The sequence below is a fragment of the Ylistrum balloti genome, unplaced genomic scaffold, assembly GCF_031769215.1.
Source record: "Ylistrum balloti isolate Yb309-2 unplaced genomic scaffold, AGI_CSIRO_Ybal_v1 Utg372288, whole genome shotgun sequence".
Classification (NCBI taxonomy): Eukaryota; Metazoa; Mollusca; class Bivalvia; order Pectinida; family Pectinidae; genus Ylistrum; species Ylistrum balloti.
In genome coordinates, this window is record NW_026783064.1 from 27,501 (window position 1) to 53,331 (window position 25,831).

General features: G+C 34.1%; 2 protein-coding genes across 3 annotated transcripts; one reads left to right on the forward strand and one right to left on the reverse strand.

Moving 5' to 3' along the window:
- Positions 1-859: 859 nt before the first annotated feature.
- On the reverse strand, positions 860-16,912 carry LOC132564465 (protein Mdm4-like). Of its 2 annotated transcripts, none has more exons than XM_060229118.1 (11): positions 16,756-16,912; positions 12,694-12,764; positions 9,593-9,715; positions 9,069-9,143; positions 8,200-8,333; positions 7,425-7,575; positions 6,529-6,745; positions 5,566-5,723; positions 5,042-5,230; positions 4,613-4,702; positions 860-4,344 (listed from the first exon to the last, which is right to left on the reverse strand). In XM_060229118.1, the coding sequence occupies exons 2-11, from the start codon at positions 12,742-12,744 to the stop codon at positions 3,592-3,594; spliced, it is 1,941 nt and encodes a 646-aa protein (XP_060085101.1). In that variant the 5' UTR covers positions 12,745-12,764; positions 16,756-16,912; the 3' UTR covers positions 860-3,591. The 2 variants fall into 2 exon arrangements, with proteins under 2 accessions (XP_060085101.1, XP_060085100.1); XM_060229117.1 differs by lacking the exon at positions 16,756-16,912 and adding an exon at positions 15,623-15,683.
- LOC132564468 (uncharacterized) lies at positions 16,567-25,830 on the forward strand. The gene is made up of 9 exons (XM_060229119.1): positions 16,567-16,643; positions 19,260-19,449; positions 19,741-19,856; positions 21,183-21,249; positions 21,663-21,773; positions 22,480-22,579; positions 23,315-23,403; positions 24,225-24,335; positions 24,946-25,830. Exons 2-9 carry the CDS (start codon positions 19,276-19,278, stop codon positions 25,120-25,122), a joined length of 945 nt encoding a protein of 314 aa, XP_060085102.1. The 5' UTR covers positions 16,567-16,643; positions 19,260-19,275; the 3' UTR covers positions 25,123-25,830.
- Position 25,831: the final 1 nt, after the last annotated feature.

Sequence of the window (25,831 nt, forward strand, 5' to 3'; positions counted from 1 at the left end):
ATGAAAATCTAAAAATATCCATGGTTATTTATAGTCACCTAAATAAAACATTTCCTCTCTCTCTCTCTCTCTCTCTCTCTCTCTCTCTCTCTCTCTCTCTCTCTCTCTGATACTATTGACACTAATAATGCATGTTTAAATCAAATGTATCCTTATGTATAAGATAAAGAAATGTCTTCACTTTCTTAATTTCATATATTGTTTCATTCACGTGTCTTTGCGTTTGTGTGTGTGTATGTATGCGTGCACGTGAGTTTTGTGTTGTACACTTGTATCATGATTGCCGGACAAATATTTCTCTAAACTCTAATACATGTAATTAAACGAGGAGGGTGACACATCTATGCTCCTGGTACGTCAAGCTTTATGTTTCATATTCACTTTGTGATGGTGTGGTGAAGTAAAGGTTTTGGCTATTTTGAGAGAGTAAGCCGCGTCGTGCCGCGTCCTGTCCTGATTTAAAATCACCACTGTCGTAACTTTATTTATTGGTGTACTCCAGTTAGTTACACAAAGTTCAACTGCCGGTGTTTCAGGCTTCCATGACCAAGGTGAAGGTCACCGTCGCTTTATTCTCTAAAAAAATATGTAACTACTCATTCCGTCAGACAACCCCTCCCCCCCCCCCCTATCCCCCTCCTCCAAAAAAGTCAGCAGCTGTGTTTATTGTTGGATAATGGATTATGGCTAATTAGCTGGCATAAGTTAATTGCCTAATGCAGTTCTGGTTTCAATGATCTCCTTATCCACCGACACAAAATCCAATCCATTCCTATCTATCTGGTAGTTGTGTGTTGATTATTAAACAGACAGGCTATCCTTTTAAACCATATATAACAATAAAACACCAAAGGACCTTTTCAAGTACAACATTTATTTATACCAGTTAACAATATACAGAAAATATATAACAAAATGACCATGAAACAGATGGACAGACATGACAATAATGATCCATGCTCATCTTATACAGATTTTAATATATCTTTTAAAAAAAAAAGAATATTTTTCATTTTTTTGTATATATTGTCCTATTAACAAATAAAATGTTGACAGCAGCTTACAACAACACATACATATATATGTCAATTTTCCATACAAGCATGGGCCATGAAAAAAACCATTTTGGCAAGATTTTAAATGTAAAATTTCAGACCCGAAGTCATCAATACTGGCCTCAGGAGGCTTGTCAAGGCTTGCAAGGAAACAAAACTATGATCAGTAAGTCTGTCCATATTTCATAAATTAACCATTACCATTTAACTAGAAAGTCCTAAGCAAAAAGGGGTTTCATTCCGTTTCACAACTAAACCCAACTCACATAACTTAATATGTGTAACCCTGAATTTTACTACAAATTTCATTTCTTCCTGAATTTTTTTTATTAAAAATGATTCTGTTTTAAAAAGATAACATATACACACCAAGATGTACATGTTTGGCTTACACATGTAAAATGACATGTACACTTAAATACAAAAATTTGTATAAATGAGAAAGTACAATTTAACACTTTTATGTGCAGCTCTTTAGCACTATGAACCCAGGAGAAAAACATGACTAATCACTCTAAAACTGTGTGACGTGTATTAAGGTTAACAAGAACTGTTATAAGACTAATGTTTTTCCTACAAACTGATTGGTAAAAATACCTCTTATAGGTCTAAATATATATTGTAATGTTACACTGTAACAGGAAGAATCTGTACATGGACTTGAAAACATAAAAGTATAACCCATGTAGGGCATTTCACATACAAGTAAAACAATCCACTAATCTGTGCTGAAATTTTTGACCAATTGGAAGCATGGGTTGTCATCATATTATAAAACAATTATTGACCTGTTTTCAAGTTAACCGAGAAATTTATTAACCATTGAAAGTAATATTTCCCACTGTTTATTATACAACCAGACACTTTGATGTACAATAATGTACTATGAATCATCGTTCAATAAAAATTAAAATAATTTCTTGGTATCCAGAAAACCCTAATGTTGAGAAAATTTTGAAAACAAAATAGCTTCATATTGAACTGTAAAAAAACTTTGCATGAAAATAAATGATGATTATGATAATGGCCTTTGTAAAAATAGGAACACATTTTACCTTTTTAACATTGCACTATCCTGGTCGTCAATTGCTATAAGACATATTCTATATTATTAACATAAGATTTAAAAGCAAAGCCTGGATCAACTTGAACAACTTTCCAATTTTATCTAAACTAAACATACTGTAGATAAACTAATTTGATGCGATCAAATTTGAGCACATGACCACTTTTTGGCAAATTACACTATGATAAATTAGCACATCTGCAATGATTACTGAATGTATACCAAAAACTTAAATTGGCGCAATATTTCAGCTCAAAAAGTGCTAAAATAAGATTACCACTGAAATGTCCACATTTACAGTAACACATATGGTTTAATTGAAACCAAAAGCAAATCACTTGAAGAAGAAAGAAATTTGAACACTGGGAATTATTTGAGGTAGTGTGAAAACAGACATACACAAACACCCAATAAAACGCAAGTACCATTTTTGAAAAGCATTGCATTGATAATTACTACAATATCAGGAAGCCCAAGTTTCCTCGGTCACCCACAACAGACGGTAGACATTTTGACTGATATATACAAAACATGTCTGTCAAAAAGTCTAATGTCCAGGGCAAAAGGAAACTTTGGCTAAATATAATGATTGTATGTACAGTATATACATTATCATGTTTACAGTAGATGAAAAACCTTAACATATATTAAAACTGCTGCACTTAAGTTCCACTGATTAACATCCAAGGGTTTGGTGCTAAATTTCACTATCAGTTCCAACAATTCATTTTCATAAATACTTGAGTGAATGTTGGAAAAATTTATTAAATCATCTCTGAAGTATTATTTGGTATTTGTTTTGTTCATCTATTTTCATATTTAATTTTCAATCACAACAAAAAAATGTTTAATTTCTTTATGGATACAAGTAGGAACGAGATGAGATCAGAACTGAACTGCTGAACAGCTACATCAACGCCATAATTGTCAAATAACAGGAACAATGTATAGGGATTCTGTTGTCAGAGAGTTGTTAAATACAATCTCAGTACTTTTGATTCTTAGAAAACCTACACAAAATTTGTTTGTCCTTGTTAAATATTTATTCTAATAGCTGTGCATTACCTAATATAATAACATCATTATGTCTGAATATGCAAAAAATGACACTTTTAGGAAGTCTGACGATCCTAATTTAAATATATCTATGAACTAATTAGGCTTTCCCTTTTAAATAAATATATAAGCAATTAAGTTTATTTTTTTTATCAAAATAGAATTAAATATCAGGATACATTTCTTATGCATTAAATAGTTAAACATCCAAGGAATGATTACATGTATGAAGTTCCAATTTGATGGTACAATGTACCGCACTATAAATAAACCAAAATATTGGAAATATATAGAAATAAAAATTACATTTTTTCACATAAAACAAAATAATCAGACATTTGATGGAAGGATGAGGTAAAAACTGAGATTTTTGCAAGATGAAATGACATTTAAAGTTATTTTGCAGCATCAGTTTTACAAAATGAAGTTTTTGATAACTTTCTGTATAGGTCTTCGACAAACTGGACAGGGTTTCCTCTGACGTTTCAGCCGACGAGCACACTTAAAACAACAAACTTGATGCCCTGTGCTGCCATGGATGATGCTCGCTGTTTTAGGACGACACAGACACGTCATACACATATCGCTAGGCAATGGTTGCAGAATCATACTTGATCTGGAGTTATTTGATTGCTGTGAAACCTTTTCTTCAGGACCACATACCATTGTTTCTCCTGAAGACAATTTTTCTGATGCTTGAGATTCAGTGTTTGGTTGAATGATCTTGTCTTCAACAAAATTTTCAGTCAATATTTCATCTTTTTCTTTTGAACTATTGCTCAAAGATCTATAATTTAGGAAAGTTCGCCTCATTCCAATAAACTTCGCCTGTGGGCTGTCTTTTAGTGAGATTTCTTTCTCTGGACATGATATCGTTTCCTGTTTGTGCGATTTAGACTCTTCAAGTGTGTCTAATTTTTCAGTGGTTGTTTGACTGCATGTCGGCGTGACAGAACTACAACTTGTGTAAACACCAGAATCCAGTAATTCTCCATCCGATGATGACACCTCACCTGGGACAGCTTTAACCCGCCTCTTACTAAACCTGGATGGACGCTTCTCATTCTCACGGTCTGGCAGCCAATCAGGACGCAGTTTCCAACATCGGGAACAGTACCTTTGCGTTGGAGAATTCTTTGTCTGGCATTCTTGACAAGACCACTTGTCCTAAAAAAGCAATACAAGTCTTGAAAAATTGTTTTTTCTATGAAAAGTCCTGATTTACTTGTACAGATGTATACCCTATTAAACTTTGAGTGCAGATTCCTTTCACTTCTTTTTAATTTAAAGTAAATAAATAAACTATTCAAGGGATTTTGTTTTCATCATAGAGAAATGTAAGTCATCTTGTTTGATCGTTTATCCTCTATAGATTGTGAGAATTTACCTTCTATATCCTAAAGCAGCTTTCCTACCTGTCAAAACAAACACATACCTCATCTGAAAGCTCTGTGTCTGTCTCTGGTCCACTAGAGTGGTCAGCCCAAAACTGGACATCACTGTCATTGCAAACCACCAACACATCCTGTATATATAAGGAACTCATGAGGACATTATTTTACAAAATACAATGATTTTTTTTAAACACCTATATCTCCAGAACTACATCTCCACCTCCCCACACCCAACCTCCATTTTACACAGACAATAAAGATTAAATAAAACCTAATCATCAATTATAAATAAATCATGTAATAATGTGCCCACTAACTAACAAAATATATTAATTTGTATCTGAGAATGGACATATATAGTTATTACTTCTATTCCAAATCTCACAGTAGCATTATTTCTGTTGAATACTGATCTAGAAATTACTTGCCAAATAGACAAAACATTACCACTACAAACATTGCCCACTTACCCCTCCAGAAAATGGTGATGATGACTCAGAAGAATTGCTGTTGTCAGTGTCATCTGAATCCAGCTCATACTCAACGGAGAAAGTATCAGAATCTACATCTACAGCAAGAGAGTTAACAGTTACGGACTCATCCTCCTCCACAAACCACATATCATCTGTTGAGTCCTCAACTCGCGTCGTCTCTTTCCCCTGGTCAACCAAAATATCCAGAACTAGACACGAGCACATTCACAGATTAAACTGTGTACAGGTTGATTTAATACATGGTCTTTTAACACAACCGGTTAGAAGAACATTATATACAATCTATGCTACCAACCAGAATGCATGAAATTTTTCATTTTTTACCTTTGGAAAAATGGTTCTCATTTATTCTTAGATTGATTTGCATTAAAGTAGGAAGTCAGGAGTTTTTCCGTTTTAGGTCACTGGTTTGAGTAGATACAAGTTTGTAACAAAATGCAATGCCTTGAAACATATATACTAAATTTTTCTCATCTGTTTAGCAGAGAAAAAAGAAATACCTGTATACTTAGAACCTCACTCTCCTCGTCCGTCGTCTCCATCTTGACTTGAAAGTACCAAGGGTACCTAGAGCCATCTGTGTCAGGCTCGTTGTAGGTGATGCTGACCGAAGCTGGGCGTCGCTTGTTGTCCGAAGATCCACTTGATCCTCCAGTATCTAAAAAGTGGCAAAGAATTGTTTTTATAAATTAAGTATATACTTTCAAATATATCTTAGATATATATGTAAATTTTCAGTAGCTTTTAAAGGGATATATATCGTTTCTATTGATAAAAGCCAGGCAAATCTTAGTTTCGAAATTTAGTACTTCATGCACCAAGTGAAATTTAAATAAAATTTTAACCAGCTGTCCATCTATTTTTTCACTGTAAAATAATTACTTTTCATGGGGGATTTATTTCCCCTGATCTGATGGGCATTTTTCATCAACAAAATCAATATGTTGAAATAAATCTAAAGAAATTTATGTAGCTATATTTATAAATGATATCTAGTGTCCACAAAACAGTATTTTTGGAAAAGAACCAAGAAAATTGAACTCCATGAAAATATGAGATTTTATAGTATCAATTACATTTTACATGAATAGAATCGATGGTGCTTTGTTAGCCAAGATGGCTTGCCATACATTTGGAGTCTCAACATCAGCAAGGAAACTGGAGCTCCCCAAGGGACTCAACATATAAGTATTCAATGATGATAATGACAAACTTAAAGTTACATACATCCTGTGTAGATAATCTGAATTTGTCACAACTAGCAAAAATTGTTGAAAAGATGTGTAAACTAACAAAGAACCTGTTATAGTAGGTATAGAACTTAAGTCTCGGTTCACTTAAGGACCTTTAGCTCAATCCATTATCAGGTAATATGTGTGTGTTGATTATTACCAGATGTCACATGACATGAGTTCGTTAAATGAATGGATTTGACTGAAGTATTTGGTGCCATTGGGCCATACCTTTACGTTTCCTTTTTGTGCTGGTTTTTGATGACATCTTGCCTGTCCCAACTGGAGCAATGTCCTGAGGGTGAGAAGTTGCTTCTTCTGCAGCACCAGCACCTTTGGGTGACTTTCGTCCCTTAGAGGTGGTATGTGGGCCAGTACTACTGGTAACAATTGGTGATGCCCGACATACCTCTATCGTTAGGGAACCACTTCCGGAACTAGCAACTCCCTGACAATAAGATTTTAATTATCAAAATAATGTTCACTAATATATAGTTTTCAATATTCAAATAACACTCTTATTTCACAAACTATAAGTATATGTAGGCTCTGTTCACAGGAAACTCCTTTTCATATGTTGTTAATAAATCTAGATACATAAACATACTGATTGCTAAAAAGGATTGGGTGTGGCCCCTTATGTTGATGTTAGGGAGGATGGGGTGTGACCTTTTACCTGACGGCTAGGGAGGATGGGATGTGACCCCTTATGTTGACGTTAGGGAGGATGGGGTGTGACCTTTTACCTGACGGCTAGGGAGGATGGGATGTGACCCCTTATGTTGACGTTAGGAAGGATGGGGTGTGACCTTTTACCTGGCGGCTAGGGAGGATGGGATGTGGCCCCTTATGTTGATGTTAGGGAGGATGGGGTGTGATCTTTTACCTGGCGGCTAGGGAGGATGGGATGTGGCCCCTTATGTTGATGTTAGGGAGGATGGGGTGTAATCTTTTACCTGACGGCTAGGGAGGATGAAATGTGGCCCCTTAGCTGGTGGATAGGGGAAATGGAGTCCTGTACCTGGTGGCTAGAGGAGGATAAAATGTGTCTTTTTACCAGGCAGCTTGTGAAGATGGGATTTGGCTTTTTGCCTGATGGCTAGGACAGATGGGATGTGGTCACTTACCTGGTGGCTAGGGAAGATAGGATGTGGTACTGCTGACTGGGCAGGTCCAGTTGGGTTGCCATGGTTACCTTGTAAAGGCCTTGTCACATAATGACATTTACGTTTGATGCAAGTATCTGGGACTTGGTAACAGTTTTTCCCAATGAGATCCCTGTGAAATAGAGTTATGACACAAATTAAGCCATGATTATGTGGCAAAAAGCATGGAAGGTAGGGACATTAACATGTCTGCCAGAATTAATAGATTTTCATATACCCCGGGTATATCAAACTATTTATGAACTACAGAGATTAATGAGAGCTAAGGAAACAAAGAATTGAACTGTTAAACTGCCAAGAGATCCCAGGATGATCCTGGCACCCACTATTGTTTGATCTTTATTTGTTTTTTAAAAGATGGATTTTTCCCCTTCTTTTTACTTTCCTTCCCTGTTTTTGCTTTTAATGATAAGAAATTTTATCATTCCTTTGCAGATTTTGTATAGTTTAAGTATGGACAGATGGACAACTGATGACAGACCAAGCATGTAGGATGATTTGAATAGTCAACAATCATCTGATGTTGGGCTGATAAAATATGGTTTTATATTGAAATAATTCAAGGTATGGCATCTATTGAGAACCCTAAACCATTATAACACTGCAACCATTGGGTCTTTCTGTGGGGGTAATATCTTTCTCTAACAGGCACATAGAAAGTGGTATACCCTTATTGTTGGTTTTTCTCAATTTTGTGAGAGATGTTTTAGGCAGATTTTACTCCTTGCAGACTTACAGCACATCGCTGATGGTAAACTTATCAACCCCAAACACTTGTCCCAGTGATGTCCCCTGGCAGTAGACGAGTCGTGGGTCACAAGGGTCATACAGGCTGTGGCTCCCAATGTACTGCTTCAGGAACTGGCAGATCTGTACAAGACATAGTCATAAGTCATAAAAAAGATGGAAATAAATTGTAAAATAAAGTCTTTTTTTGCTGCCTACGAGAAGAGAATATAATTGTGGAAAATAGATACTGTACCTTGAAAATATAACCATTAATGTCGCTAACTTATCTGATTAGTTCAGGTGAACCAGATATTGGCAATATCCTAACCTGAATAGATAGTGAGAAACCCTGAAAAACCTGGTATTTCTTTACTTTTCTTGACTCAAATGTCAAATTTGGTCAAAATAATAATCAATTATTTACAAAGTACATCAAATATATACAGATGTAGGTAACTATACAATAGAATTGATCATAAGGTCTCATTCCTGGCTACCCATTTAAAACCCTGTGTCCCTTGATTTTGAAGGGCTATGACTAAATATTAGATGACTAGATGGTGGTGACTGAATAATTATCAAAAATCACAGTCCATTTCAACAAAAATAAATCCTTTTCCTTTCAAACAGTGATTTTGGAAAATAAAAAAAAACTCTTGCAGTATTGCTGGCAAATTTTAGAAGTAGTCTTTCAAGATAAGATTTTATTTCATCCTTTCAAAACTTAATTTTTGTACCTTAAACATTGGATTTTTCAAAGATGAATTTGACAAACTATTCATGCAAGTTGAAAAGTATATCAGGATGATTGATTAAGAAAATCATTATTTATCAGCAAAATCAGAGTAAGAACTGGTACATAGACCTAATACTGACCTCTTTTCTTGTAAAGATTTCTCCTGTGGCTCCAACTGATTGCAAAAATGTAAGGAGTTCTTGCTTTGGTCGAAACTGATTAAAACAAAACACGAGTTTAACATTAAGTTGACAAAGTGACAGCCTACAATCTATTACACAAGATCAGTCAGTCTTTGAGATAACTTTTTCAGGCTAAAGTTTAGATTACTTTTCTGAAAGAATATGAGATTACAAAACAGAACATCAACCATCCTATAAATAAAATTTACGCTTTCTTTATTTACGTAATTTTTAGTAGTATTAGGAATTTTCTCCCTCAGCCAATCTTTTTCTCTGCCCAGTAGGAAAATCATAAACATAACTTTAATATCAATTGTAATCACATTCTGAAATCAAAGATATTAACAGGTAATACCAACAGAAAAACAATCTGTAAAACCAAGTTTTCAGAAGAATTCTTTGACTTAAGGACTGAAATACTTCAGATCGTTGCTATAATCACTCGGCTCTTCTGATTAAATCTCCTAATCTGTTAAACTTACCAGTGGTACTCCCACTGTATACTCCTCCGCCACCACATACTGGGATCTGGAGCTTGAAGTGGTGGTAGTTTCAGAGGGACTTTGCCCATTTCCTGTGGTAGTGGTAGTAGTAGTGCTCTCAACCTGTTAAATAATACATTGAAACACATTTACAGAATGTACATACCGGTATTTGGAATTCAAATCATTGTTTGTTTAAAAATCTTAATATGCATATGCATATCAAAGGATTCCTGACATTTTTAGATTCAATACAATCAGAAAAAGTGTGTGAGAATTATATACTGGGTTCAATTAAAATATTGTTATCGAAGTCCTAAAATACACAAGCATTGAAAAAAATTATTAACATTTACAAACGGTCTTGAAAGAATACCAAGGTAATTGATACAGAAAAATAAACATTCAATATAATCAATATTAAATTCACTGATTAGAGACTGTACTTCATCCTAAAATGGGGCAAACACAATACCTCTGACTCAAAGTAGGAGATAGGATTGAATTATTCCAGGAAGATTATGTGAGATTTGAGATTTTTATTGAATTTCCTTTAGAAACTGGTAGGCTTATTACAGATAAATATAAGATCTTAAATGAGTGCTGTAAGTAAAATGAAGTCAAAGAAGGTTTTATTTGTGTGAGAATTGACGAGCAAAAAAAAAATTGAAACTGTTTCATAAAATCTCATATGAAATAAGAAAAAAATTTAAGAAACTTTCATCACAAAACTCAGAAAAGTTACATTGTGAAAGATTTTAAAGTAAAAATAAGGAGGATAAAATCAAACAGAAAGGGCCATTTTCAATTACAACATCATATCATAGTTCATATGCTGATATCACGATCAATTTCTGACCTTTACACCCAAGAAAAACACTCCTGGGTATGTTACACTAGTAACATATTTATGGGGTAACAGGTGCATTATGTGATAAAAATATACATGATCATGTTGGGGTTAAATTTTAGATAAAGAACAAATTTCTCTTCAATAGTAATACATTTGTATATACATACAATTTAGTACGTTTAAATGAAATTTTCTGAATCCACAATTAAGTTTCTCCTGAAAATTTCTAGTCCAATTTAAAAATCATGACATATTTAGAAACTTTCCTTGAATTTTTTAAAGGTATGTTTTCATTTGTGAAAATCTTAAATATTTTTTATGAAACTTAATTTTCAATGAAGATGCAAAATAAGAAAATATTAAATGTAATCTCCTTATATCTTGAAACAATTATTTTTTTTTTTGTAGGGAGTGCAAACAGAAAAATCTGTAATTTATTATCTTCTATAACTGAAACCTTTTACAGTGCCAACAGATAACAAAATCTGTGATTTGTGATGCAAAAAACTACAGGAAAAACCTGCTTATGGATGAACCCTCAAAGAAAACATGGACGTGACATGCCATCAACACACTAAACCTAACAAGTATACACCCCGCTATAAACATGGTATGTACATGTTCTATGATCAACACAAGGCAGGACTCGTTCATAACGTAATGATCCTGTCCAAACCAATACATACCTATACATGCATTATCATGAAAGTCATTTAAACGGTCAGTTGACCCCATCCACTCAGATTTAAAGATAAAGTACACATAAATTGCAATCTGTGTTTTAAAGTGTTTACCAATGAAAAAGATTAAGTAGGCTACGTTAGACCTGTTATGGATAACATGTCCAGTCCGTTACTTAAAGTGATGTATTTTATCTTTAGATATTAAAGATTAAAATATCGTAACGATTTTGTTGCACCCCTATTAAATTAGGTCTATATATTCAAAGATATAGAGCTTTCCCGGAAAGAGAAATGTTATACCGATATATATATGGTGTTATAAATAGTGTTTTACTCACTTGATTTGTAATAATGAAATATTTGTCTTTAAAAACTAATTGCTAAATGGAAATTAGTCCTAATTCCAACATGACTTGAAACTCCAATAAACTAAAACAAAATTACTTAAAATTCATTAAAATGTTATGGAGGTAAATGTTACTTTGATTGATTACTTTTCAATCAATACAGGTAATCAATAGAATACAAATCCTATTACCAACAATTTAGTCTGTTAATTAAGTGTTATAATGCATATCCACCATAAAATTTTAATTTACTAAGTTACATTTTGAACTTTACAGTTTTTCCATGATTTATGAAAACATATACCTTAATTCAGAGTAGTTGCAAAGAGTTGAAGTTTAAAAATGAAATATGTTTACTTGTGTTTACCGTACATTTCAAACTTTAACACTTGGTTGTGATTTAATGGACATTTGTGTTTGAAGTTACAAATGCAATAAGTTTATGTAATTAAGTGGTTTTTTTTAAATATAATTAGATATAAACCACTAATTACAAACAGATATTTAAAACAAAATTGTGAGATTAGGAGTATATTAAAACATTTTTTTCAAATCAAGTTAATTTACATATGTACAAGAAAACTTTATCTGCTAAATTTTATCTACTTGCATTGATAAGAATGAATCTAGACTTGCCTAACATCTGAAAAATTTGATATAAGTGGTTTACCAAGATCGGATATGGTAAATAATGCTACATTGTATCAATTTTTTCTCTAACATCAGGAAAGTTGTGAATCCCAAATTTACATTTTAAAATTATGTTAAGGATCACATTAACTTACAAAGCATGCAGAATTCAGTGAATCCAATGGAGAACAAAAAGGAAGCAAAAAATTCTCTACCTGGCATTTCTGATGACAGATGCTTCGAAGCAAATAAGTTTCCATTTTTCTACAATAGAATTGCCTACCATATCACTTTCTCCAGGATTCCATGTAAAATTTGAACAGATATTTCGGCAAAAGCGCATGCGCTTTCGTGAATTTCCCCCCATTTTCTGACAATTTCCGTCCCCTTGCGCAGGCGCTCCAAAAACACACCTAATTTTTATAGAATTGGAAGTGTCAAGAGCTCTAGGATTATTGCATCAATGCTATATATAGCCAGACCCAGTGGGATTTGATTTTCATACTACATACACTGTACTTGCTGGACCATGAAGCCACAGCTATACAAGATCTGTATATAACCCTAAACTGACTATAAATATCTTACCTGTGTAGAAGGAAGATCACTCGACAATTTATCTCCAGAACCTGCGGACATAATAGGCCGAAAGTAGTACCCTGAAAATAAATGAAATAAATATGAATCAAAATTTTAAGTTTTGAAATTTTGAAAATTGTTTTCAACTATTTGCAGCTAAATATGTCAGTATCTTATTTATGAATACAAAAGGAGGTAAAGTTTTAGCAAAATAATGGATACAATAAAAACTGACCAATATTTTATTATTCTGTTACTCACTGTCCCCCTCCCAACTTTTTTGTATTATTTTTCTTTGTTTTTCTTTTAAAGTATTATGTTATAAACATGATGATTTTAGTGGTTTGGGGCTTAAAGCTTCACATTATGAACATTATGAACATTATGAAAGATCAATATGAATTCAAACTTATTGATCTTTGTCCACTATAGTAACCTATTCATATTTCAATGACAATCACTTGAATAATTAGGAAATATTTCCTCCCTTGAGAAGGTTGTTTATTGTGTTCCATAGCAACAGTATATTGAATTGATTTTATCATGGCATGCATCAATCAAGAATGTCAGAAAAATTATCAGTATCATACCTGTATATACAGGTTACCACATGACAATCTTATGATTTACCACCCCCCCCCCACCCCCACCCCCAATATTGATTTATAGCCTGACTAGCAACCTTATTTTAACCTGACAACCCTCTATATCCAAATAGACTGACCTGAACAATAAAAAGTTTCTTAAAATTATTTAGAAAATTACAACATAGGAAAAGGGCTTTATAACAAATGTTACGACAATAAGTATTTTCCATACAGTTACATATTGATTTATTGTGCATGGTAATTATATATTTCATCCAAACACCAGTAGACAAAGTCTACACAGCTTCAGGAAACATATGGATAAAGTTGACCTTCTATTTTAGTATAATAATGAGAAATTAACAAATTAGTATACTTAATATGGAATGAATCATTAGTTTATCTTTGTTATCTATATTATATAATCATGCAACTTTTTTTTCATATCATATTTGTATTTACAATGCTAGAAAAACTTACTAGTAAGTTTAGTTTGAAAAAAAAACCCGATGAAATTTTCCATGTTAGTCCAACTTAAACTAGTTGAATTTTATCTAAATTTTATTGATCATGATAAAGAATCTCATTAATTAATTATTCAATAGCTAAAACCATACAAGTACAAGTGCATCAAGTTGAGTTTAACAGACGTCAACAGACAGCGCAGAGTATACCATAATACTACCCGCATATGAAAAGCACATTCATCAGTATGCTTCAAAGTAAAACTTGCATACACCCTATTCCAAATGACACAATAGCATTTTAAACTTTCTATCTGATGTTTTATAAGATTTTCTTACTGTATATCAAATTAAGTAGGCAAAACAATATCAACTCAACTAAAAATATTTGTTATTTTTTTTAAGAACCAGAGATTTAATAATATTTGACATTTAATAATGAATTATCTTGTGGAAAGTTTACATAATTTTTACCTCCCAATGCTTGAATGTTTTATAGATACAAGTCATTTGGGAATATCTCCATTTCAAGTGTGAGAACACAATACCTGCCATATAAATGTGTCAGGTGGAAAAGCTGACCAGGCTATGTGTAAGCCTACCTGTTGCTGCTGCAGAGGCTGGGAGATCAAAAGACTAATCAGGTGTATGGTGGGGTGTAGTTATAGATGCTCTCATTGATTTTCTACCTGGGAGAGTTTTATAGGTAGCACAGGTAAGGGCATGTCTCTACTGGCTACATTCATACACCATGGCCATGAAATAACATGTACATTCAACATACTTACTTAATACCAGTACACTCATATATCGAATTTTTCTTTTCTTTTAATATGGTCAATTTTATGATTTTACAGAAGAAATTACAGTTTTAAGAACCTAGATTTAATCTTATTAATTTCTACTGCAACAAACAATTTAAATCGACTGTGCTCTCACACATAATTAAAATATCTGCATTTAAATCAAAGTTTAAATACAACCAGTGCAAAATACATACAGAAGTATCTTTTTAAAACCTACATAAAATGCGCTTTTTAAGAAAAATAAAAAGGAACAGTCAATGTATTAGTCGTAAATAACGTATTGTGACAGGTTTTCTTGTCTTGCCATTGTACATAAACATGTCAAAAAGTGCTCATTTTTTGGAAATAGAACTGAAATCAGTTTGAAATTTGAAAGTGAAATATGAACAATACCTTTCATCATGAATTCAAGTTATTTTCAAAAATCTATTTTTTTCCAGATGTAAATATTATTTAATAATTTTAAAAAAATCAATTGAATATATAGGCATTTTTCTGTAAAAATGGACCTTCAAAGGAAAACAATTAAAACACTGTAAAATGCAAGAAAGATAAAATACCTGTAATCAAAATTCAATTACAAATATTCTGTTTTCACTTAACAAGATGAGGTTAATTTTTTTTCAAAATTTCTCTATCTTTTAAATACGAGTACTAGAGTTAAACAAATAAATTGCTGATGCGGGAAAGATGATCATGACAACATATTCATAACAGCAGCTTTTCTGGAGAGTTATCGTTTCCATTTTCCATCTGATAATTCAGTGGGACTACCCTACATAAATACATGGTTAAGGGTACACTGTACCCAAGTTTCAAAATATGAGTACATGGGGGAATTCACACTGTCTGATAAAGAAATCATTTCCCCTTTTTTAACACATTAGATTAATATTATCAGTAGAAAAACTTGTTTCTGAATCCAATGAATACAGAAATAGAAATAACACTTTCGCAAAAGTTGACTGAAAAAAATATTCATACATTTGGTTGGCTATTCAAATATCTATTTACAGGTATGTATCTGACAACTTTCACCAAGAGGATGATGTAAGTAAAAGGGGAAAATGAAGAACCTTACCTCTGTGTAGCATGGTTAGAAAATATTGGTGGCCGAACACAATGAATGGTCAGTGGTAAATAATAGCACAGCATACCATCTGTCACTGAATTCCTCACAACTAATCTAACATACTCTCCACATGTCTCATAACACTTAATACAAGTCCTGTCATAGGTTTAAAATACAACAGCTGATGTCCACTATATACTATACTGTTGATAAGTGTCTAAACTTGCTTGTCCATGTTTAGTTCCTTATGTCACTATGTGTAATCAGAGACCCTGTTGGAGCTCATCCAATTTAAATGCTAGCCACAATATTATCTACATGACTGTAGGTTGTATGTGCTGACTAGCAAGGTGTTTTTCATCAGACAGCCCCTGAACCTGACTGAGACTTGTCTGTACAAGTCTGTCAGCCAACCTGGTGATGTAATTAACCTGGGCATATTCTGAAGCATTGTTAGTCTAAACACCAGTATCTATATTTGGGGGTATATTTGCTTCTTAAAAAATCCAACAATTCAAAATTTATGTCATGTTTGTTTGCATATGCATATTACCATAACATGTGTACACAAATCAAAGATACTTAGAGTAAAAAAGATAAAATCAGTGGTAAAGTGCTAGGTGTAATGAGTCATATTCTAAGTTTGTGTGTATTAGTTAATACACATGTTACATGCTACTTTTTCTCATGCGTTTTCTCATTACTTACTTATTGAAAATCTACATTTAAACCATATACATATACTGATACGATATGGGTTTCCGTTCTACTCGTATTCTCATCTGTTGCCGCTTGTACTGAGACAGCTGTTTTATTATCATCTGATCATGCCGCCAGACAAAACAAAGACATGTGGAAAGCATGACCCGAAACGTGTTCAGACTTGCTCTCCATGATGTAAACAGAAAGTACTGGGATCCCACACACATCCGGTTGTAAAACGAGGCTACGGAACTCCCCTTCTCGTCAACCTGAGAGGGAGGGTGCATTTAATTTTTTCTCTGTCCTACGAAAGACAACATCGAACGAAGTGAGTAAATCCATTTCATACTCAGAATCCTGCAAGATTAGTTATAAATCGGACATGATAAAAATAAATGGCATATATAAGTGTCATATTGAATATCTAATGGAAATCTTACCTTTTCAACCAAATGTGAAACTCAGGTAGGAGCTAACATTGAAGAATTATAATTGCAAATCTTCTCCCATCGTATGCTTTGTTTCTTTTCGAAAGTAACCACCGATAATTACGCTGTTCACCTCATGTCGGTGGAATATAATCCCGAAATGCCAAATCTAGGTCTAACGTGCACCTCGCGGAAATACTGGAGACTTCCGGTTTTAATACAAAACGCGGGAAAGCATGTCAAACAAACCAGATCACAGGGGACTGTCGACTGAAATATTGCCACTGAATAGAAATTGGCAAAGGAATTAAATATAAGACGATGATTAGATCAATTAACATTTTTTTTTGTTTATAATCAACGTGACGCTATGAAACTGTTGATACATGCATATGTTTATTATAAAAACACTCATAATATCTTGTTTTGAATGGAGATACGCCTAGTGATTTCTGCAAAATTTGAATATGAATGACGGATCATTCTACAAATTAAGGTCCGTACAGCGCTCTTTGTGAACTATGATAGTGTTTTGAGATTTTTTTTCGTGAATCAGCTCAGAATAGACAAAATGATAATCCATGGACATGCATCTTCCCTGTGATTAACGATGTCTTAGCTTAATTACTTTACAAACGTTTCAGAATAAAGCAAAAAAAAATGTTTATACCTAAGTGGTATAACATAACGAAGATATTTTTGTCAATACCTTTCTATCAGTAGGATTAAAAATCAAAACTTTCTGTATACGTGCATTGAACGTGACCTTACCTGTGACAGGTACAAATTACTAGAGAATTTATACGTAGCCACGGGCGCCAGAATTTAACAATGACATAGATCACAACGATCTCTCGTTTGCTGTTTATTAGGGTCATCAAGTTTCGGCCACACACAGCTATTTTTCTGGTACATGTATGTCCTTTTTTGGCCTCTGTAATAGGTCTGGTGATCGAAAGGCGCAGTGGAAACGCACTCGCTACATGTGACAATTGGAGAACTAAAATATGACAAAATGTCTTTCTAGTGTAAGTAGAGATCTACAGGAATGACTCATATGATATGCTGATATGATAAAAATAAACCGATATATCAATATCACAGGGACATGAGAATATGCTACATAAGGTTTTAATTTCTGTATTGAATGTCCTCGCAACAGGCAGGGTTTTAAAGAAACGTGTGTCAAGAGGGATGTCATAGATAAAACAGAGGAAAATAAAGCCCAGAAAGAAAGAGCGAGAACGACAGGGCAACATCTAGATCCATGGGAACACTGGTCTCCCAGAATTACATCCTTTCGTTCCACTCTGTCAGTCATATCTGTCAGATAGTATAGCGATAAGCTTTACAGCTGATGGGGCCCAAGAATGCAATGCAGACGGCATGTCTATTTGGCCTCTTCAATGTCGCTTAAATAAAAGACACGTCAAGATAGTCGATTCTGCAGTAACTCCATATTTGGTCGTATCTTACGAACACACAATGGAATACAGCAAACCCTATTCTTCTCTATGCGATGCCCCCTAGACAGAAGGCACCCCATACACACGCCCCTACCCCACCCCTCCCTCTGCGAGGGTTGCCCACATGCACGGAGACACATCAGTCTCCTATTTGAAAAAAAAATCACGAAAAAAACTAACCATTAGCCTTAAAATACTTAGTTGTAACAGGGACATATAATACAGTATTATACGTCCCTGGTTGTAATATTGGTTTTGGTGGAATTTGTCGGAAGGTTATATCGACAACATTTCTGTTATATAATTATTCATCTGAATCTATATTCTAAATTCTTATTCCTGGAATGCTATCATTATTATTTAATATCTTAAATTTTGATTGATGTGTCTGTGTACTTATTTAAGTTGTACGGAGAGGGCTTTCATAAGACTCTGCCTGTTGCCCAATTCCATTTGTCATCAACATCAAGACAATAAAATATTCTGAAATGAAAAGTATCGACAAGCGATAATTAACCAACTCGTCCACTGAAAGGTCGTAATAGTGGAAGTGAAACTATTAAATAAAGCTAACAAATAGACAGAAAGTTAACCAGAAAGTTACACGTGTTACAGTCTTTGATTCTTTTGTATCCGTAGCTTTTAACACCTCTTTATAGTAATTCTCTAACATGACGTGGTTATATATCGTTGCGACTCAGGTTATCTATTGTGTGACGTGACCATCCCATTTGGCACACCCAGCTGTTTTTCACATACTTATAATAATCATTTTATACTTGTAGTAATCACTTTTGTATACCAATGCATCGTGTTAGATTTTCACGATTTAGCAGCACGTCTTCCCACAACGTCCAACCAAAACGTGTTTGTGACACCACTTAGATTTATAAGTCCATGGTGATACACAGGGATTTGGTGGAACGAATTTCCATCCCCATGTACTATCTGTAATATATTTGCCACGGGTTTGTTCTACGTGCTAAGCCCCTGTGTTGTGAGAAAGTCTGTCTTGGTGTTGTATCATTTTCAAGTCTTCTGGTATTCTAGGGTAAGCTGGGTCACCATGACGGCAGTGATGGAGATCCCGGTAGTGGACATGTCCCCGTACGGCCTGGACGTGGTCAGTGAGGACAAAGTGGACAAACAGACAATTCGATCGTTAGCCGACGCGATATGTAGGGCCTTACGGGATATCGGTTTCTGTTACATCAAAAACCATGGCATGCCACAACCTATGGTATTGTTGTATTATTAAAGAGTCTTTTTTCATCATGGACAAGATATCCGAGATTGACATGTTTAATTCAGTTATTGATATTAAATGCTTTTGTAGTAAAATTTATAAAACACACGCAAAATTGCTTCTTTTCCTGTGTGTATTGTTTTTCTGTCACTCTGAAGAAATGACATTTTCCGTGTATTTGGAAAGTGGTATCAAAATAAATGCTTTTGATCAGCAACGTGTAAAACAATATATTCTATACGTTCTTGTTTTCATCTTTATCCTACATTCTGTCGTTACTCTCAGATCGATCGAATGAAAGCAGTGTCCAAGACGTTTTTCGAAAAACCAACTGAATATAAGAAATCCTATGCACGACCAGCTACATCGAATCATGGATGGGTAGCCCTGGAAAGAGAAAGGTATATAGAACTATGAAAAATGTATTTACTTGCTAGGCTGCGAAATCGGTTTCCTGACGTCTGTCTGTTTTTGCGTTAAAATTCTATTTTTTTTCTTTTTAATAATATATACGTTTGTCAGGGTGCTGAATTTTTACTTTGTAATAGACTTTAAGAAATTATATGATGGATATATAGACCATCAAGAGGACACGACATCATGTACATATCAACCTTTCCGTAACCTCTCCGCAAATTGCCATACTATGCATGACCACTCAAATCTATCATTAAGCAGGTTATTTTATTCAGAGACAAAGCTGAGGTGCGTGTGTTAGCATATCACGTAAAATCAATTTATGTGCCAGAATAATGTTGAACTGAACAGCACCTGTCTATGATAGAAACGTGCGCTTGTTATTTAGTATTCCGAATTAAATCAGTCTGGATTCGACTCCAGACAGATATGAAGAAAGTCGACTGAACGTCAGAATAATTCGGACTAGTTATTAGGATAAACCCATAACCTCAGAAAAGCTGTTGGTTGTGGTGTTGAAAATGAAGTGAACAGATTTATACCCGAATTGAATACATCTATCTCTCTCTCAACTGAATAAATTTGAATGAATATCTTTTGTATTCCGATGTATTTAAACTTCTGGTTATTTAATTGTCATCAAGATGTAAACATTTCTATACTACTTACCTATTTTGTTTGTTTATCTAGTTTTGTTTCTGTTTTTGTGTTTGTGTAATTTTTATTTATTTTTTTATTTTCCAACACTCTTGATTATGATCGTGGTATTTGTCACCGGATGTACCCATAATGATAATCACTTATAAACGGTAAAAATTATAAATATCGGGCTCTATATAGGCTTTAACCTTCAGTACGACAGTATTAATGTTAATATAAAGTCTACTTTCTTTTCCTTAGTTATAACTCTTCATGCTCCTTATGGTGATGAATCTTTTGCGGAAATTCCATCCCTGTTATCTGGATTCTTGATAAGTTCTTTAACAAAACTTTTACCGTACAATATATTACTACAAAACCGCAATGTTACTAACCTAATTTAAACAACTTTAAACATTTGATCTTCATATTCATTTGAATAACAATTTAGGAACATTCATTGTAATTTATCTAAGTTAAAATCATAAGATATATCAATTTTATTATTTTAATTTTTAAAATCACACCAATACATCATTCTTGTTTGTTAAATTTCTAATTCTTGTGCTTATTCCTCATTTTGTTTTGTGACAAAAGAAATACGAAAGATCAATTCTTTTAATGATGTTCAACAACATATAAATATTTACAAATATATTTCATTCGCATAGTTTGAATCCAGAAAGACCAGGAGACTACAAAGAGGCGTTTAATTTCAACCCTTGCGAGGAAACCAAGGTAAGACAAAGAACGTTACCTGTCGACAATGCAAAGCAAAATATAGTGATCGGGTGGCGCAGTAGTACTGCACTTCACCAAGACGTTCGGAGTTCGATTTCTAAAACGTACATGAGAAGGTATGGGGTCACTTGCACAACCACGTGGGGTTTCCCCAGGTACTCCAGTTTCCTCCTCAGGAAGACCCCTCGCGCGCTTACATCCGGTCCAACAAGAGTGATTGGCACTAGCTGGATAATTTATTTCGCAATTGTAAAATAAATAAATCTTAAACATAAAAAGGCAGAATATAAGAAACATTGATTGATTTATATGGATGTGTCTCCGTCTGCGTTACTTTCACTTCTCGCCCGCGTTGAATGTTGTTTTTCCCATATCGGGTCTGTAACATAATATTGTCATCTCCCTTTCAGAATTGGCCAGACGTCGATGACTTCGAGGCAACAATTAAAGATTTTTATGCATCTGGTCAGGCATTGTCTCTGAGAATATTTGACTTGGTATCATTAGGACTTGACTTAGGAGTAAGTAAAACAGTTTGATTAATCTTAATTCTCAGAATGTTATACGTGTTGGTAGTTGATATGTACTGCAACTATTTTGGAGGTAGTTATATTGGTGTTGTACAATGTATTTTTGAGAACGATGTGCATTTTTCGAGAAATCTGGAAATTCTCGGAAACATGAGATTATGTAAAACTGAGAGATTTAACACCTCACAATCAGAAGACGGATCTTAAGTCCCCTAAAAGTTAAAAAAATCACTTTGCGTGACTCCCTTCACGATTTTTATGACAGCGAAAATGTGTACAGCAGAGATGTGTTAGAATATAAGATTATGTTGGAGATTTAAACCTCTCTGATAGATAAAACTTCAAACTTATAACCTGGTCACGCAGGACACACAATATCCCATTTCAATACAAATTTAGTAATAAACAAGTATTTAATGAATTCAGCTGTATTTTACAACTGTTTCCATTACTTTCATATTAATGAAAAGAATGGGTCTTGGCGAGTTGAAAAGAACATTTCATTTACATTTCATTGACGGGACGACAATAATGTAACAACTTGGAAAAGGAAAGTTGAGGAAAACGACCGTGAAATTTAATATAACCTAATAGATGTATATATACCATAGTTACTATTTATTTAGCAAGAAGATCAAACCTTCGAACCATGTATCTGTTTATTGTTCTAACACTTTGTTTTGGAATAACTTTTCAGGACAACAAATTCATGAGGAATTGTCACGCCTTGATTGGTCAGAAAGGAAACTGCACGGCAGTTCGAAGTTTATATTATCCGGCTCTACCACCAGATAAAGGTAAACCTATTTATAGTATCCCTCCTCAGAACCTGATAAGGATAAAACATTACATACTTACCCCTCCCCACATCTTCCCACCACCAGAAAGATCAATATCACTGTCACCAGCAAATATTGGTAACTAATTTATTTACCATCGCAAGTGATTTTGAGAAAATGCGTTACGATGTTGTCAGTGAGAGGGGCTGGTGGTGGGGTTGGGGGGCCTAACATGTGTAAACGTATAAGTTTACAAATCAAATATCCTTAAACAAAAGTCAAGATATAAAAAGGACTAAGTTCTGGTCCGTAATTCAACCAATTTAAAAAGTTTTAGATCTGTCTCCTATCATCAACTACTGTGTCCTTGTTGAAAATGTCCCTGTGTCGTTATTACTCTTGTGTGGAATACACCTGCCATGTATATAGTTTGACTTTTCCGACAGTAACGGAAAACAGCACTTGAACCACATTTATATATACTTAAACATTAGATTTTAGATATCAATAAATGTTAAATAAATGATTGTTTGTTGAAATGAATAAATTCATTCACGAAAATTCATAAAATTGCTCAATAAGTTGAAATTTTGAACTTTATTTCCGCGCGGAGCAATTATTTCGGCCTACGTCACCTGGTCTTATATACAGACGTAACAAACAACGTTGCCGGATACATAGACTTGCCACTTCTGTCTTTCTGCGCCCTTGCCAAAATACAGCTTATACATATTAAGACACTTTAATTTGTAGACATCAAACCGAACCAGGTACGGTGTGGAGAACACTCGGACTACGGCTCCCTCACACTGCTGTTTCAGGACGACGTGGGGGGTCTAGAGGTATGCTCACCCAATCACATATTGATTCAAGAATGCGTCATAGATTACGATAAGAACTTTAAAAACTGAATGCTATTTGTAACTCTAGTTTTGTAGACACTTTCATCGTTGATATTGTCCTTTATTAACATAACGATTTTCTCTGCTCTGTTAAAGAATTGAGATGATAAAAGATGCAGTGATTGATACTTTATGGAATCAGGCTGCTATACCATTACTGGGTTGTTATAGTATTGGCAGACATCGTTGACTGTGTCGATCGAAAGTCACTGGAATGAAATTTGTGCACGGTTTCATACCCATTGTAGTTGTCAATTAAGAAAAAAAATATTTGTTTTTTTTAATTGTTCTTTTTCACCTATTTTTTTAGATGTTCATATATCTGACAATTTTAAACAAAGTCAAGTACATGTTTATATTCTGAACTGTGCAATTTATTGGAGGAAACGTGTTATGCAAGTTACGGCAAACCTCGGTGACCAACATTTCCAATCATCTTTTGTACCCAACGTCAGCCCTATCCAAACTGTCATGTCATCCCTTCATCATGACTTAATAGCCGCCACAATTCACCACTCTTTTATCAATAAGTTCTCGTTGTCATGGAGACCACGTTTTTACAATCATCCCTTAAGTTAATCAGATTCTTCAACCTTTGTCCATTGAAACAATAATTAATGTTCGATAGGGAAGTAATTCTGCAGGACATAAACTTAAATCATACCGTGTTTCCATTTCCTTTACAAAATGTTCTTGCAAGGATCTGATTTCTTCAAAATCATTCACAGTATATTGTCGAACAATCATTTTTTACTAAATAGGTACGTAATATGCATGGGGAGTATATTCCAGCCTCACCAATCCCTGGTACTGTACTGATCAACATTGGTGATCTGATGCAGAGATGGACAGCCGATTATCTCACTGCTACAGTAAGATGTATAGTAAATCAAAACTATTTCACAAAAGCCACAGCGATAGAGATGTGTATCTATGTGTTATCAAAGACGTCATGATACATTGAGTATGAGATAGTCATTGTACATACTCACAGAAGCAGAAATAAATTAGTATATATACATGTACTGTGCATGGAAAATACTATTAAGCTTGTTATTTTCAAAGGGTTTGTTTTTTCAAGGATGAAATAAAATCGCTAAAAATAGATATATTGAAAATAAGACTACTGTAAAATTGTGTTTTTTCGTAGGGCAAACTTTTGGTGGTTTTTTCAAAAATCACTTTTTCAAAGAAATTGATTTTGAGGATGATGGAAAAACAATATATGATTAAATAAATCTTACATTGATTTTTACAGTTGGCGGACATATGAATTTCTAGTTTACGAGTACACGTGGAATTAAAGAAAATAAATCCAACACGGAAATTAATGATTTTACAGAAAAAGAGGGAAAATATATTCTCGTTTTCTTTAACCGCAGAAATTTGAAACGACGAAAAAGTACACTCGGATGACTTTTTCATGAACTAAGGATTAATAGATTTCCTGTATATTTACAATTTTGATATGGAATGTTTCAGAAACACCGAGTGTTGATTCCAGAAGAAGAACTGAGACGGAGAAACAGTCGTCAGTCTATAGCATTTTTTATCCATCCTGATGATGAAGTAATGATAGAATGTCTGGACAAATCAAATAAATATCAACCAATCACAAGCTATGATTATCTCCAGGAACGATTCGCAGCCACATACTGACCAATCATATAGGCAACGATTCTCTAGGACCAGGGACTGATTCCAGGGCTGCCCAAAACAATTATTCTAACGTTCTGTCTACATTTCATATCGGTCTGGAGTCGATGGACGTTAGAATTAATTCAAAGGAAAATTGCGAAAAAAAGAAATCAGTCTTTTTACATACATTTCACACACCGATCGCATCTCCCTCCTCATAGAGCCGGGGTTTTGTTGTTCATCGAGCGCAGGTCGATAATTAAAAAGTGGGAAAACATCACAATTCAAACTAGTTCAAAACTTGCAGCCCACAGGATATATGATTTATTGCGAAAGAAAATATTTTTGCTGTGAACAAAGTATATACACTGTACCATACCACTGCAGCAAAGCAACGAAGGTTCATTTCGACGAAATCATTGGAAACAACTTGTCTTATGGAAAATATAATGTGACGTTGATGGCATGGAAAATATAATGTGACGTTGATGGCATTCCAAGAAGTTCCATTTCAATTGATAATACATTTTATCACAAAATGACAGCAAATGACATGTGTTTTTCCAACATGCTAGAGATCAGCAACTGGTATATTTTAGGTACTGTCAAAAGGGTTTGACATGTAGGAGAATCTAGGTATCTCCACAAATACAAGCTACGGCTATCAGACAGCTGACGATTCAAACTGACGACTAGTGATGATGAAGTTAGTAAAAATCGCATAATCAAC

Excerpts from the sequence above, each read along its gene's own strand:
- LOC132564465 (XM_060229117.1), bottom strand. Across the intron at positions 8,334-9,068 it reads AAATCTTTACAAGAAAAGAG|ATCTGCCAGTTCCTGAAGCA; the intron begins GTCAGTATTAGG and ends TGTCTTGTACAG. Across the intron at positions 4,703-5,041 it reads CATCACCATTTTCTGGAGGG|GATGTGTTGGTGGTTTGCAA; the intron begins GTAAGTGGGCAA and ends TTATATATACAG.
- LOC132564468 (XM_060229119.1), top strand. The coding sequence starts at position 19,276 with ATGACGGCAGTGATGGAGATCCCGGTAGTGGACATGTCCCCGTACGGC. Across the intron at positions 19,857-21,182 it reads GTAGCCCTGGAAAGAGAAAG|TTTGAATCCAGAAAGACCAG; the intron begins GTATATAGAACT and ends TCATTCGCATAG. Across the intron at positions 22,580-23,314 it reads GGCTCTACCACCAGATAAAG|ACATCAAACCGAACCAGGTA; the intron begins GTAAACCTATTT and ends TTTAATTTGTAG.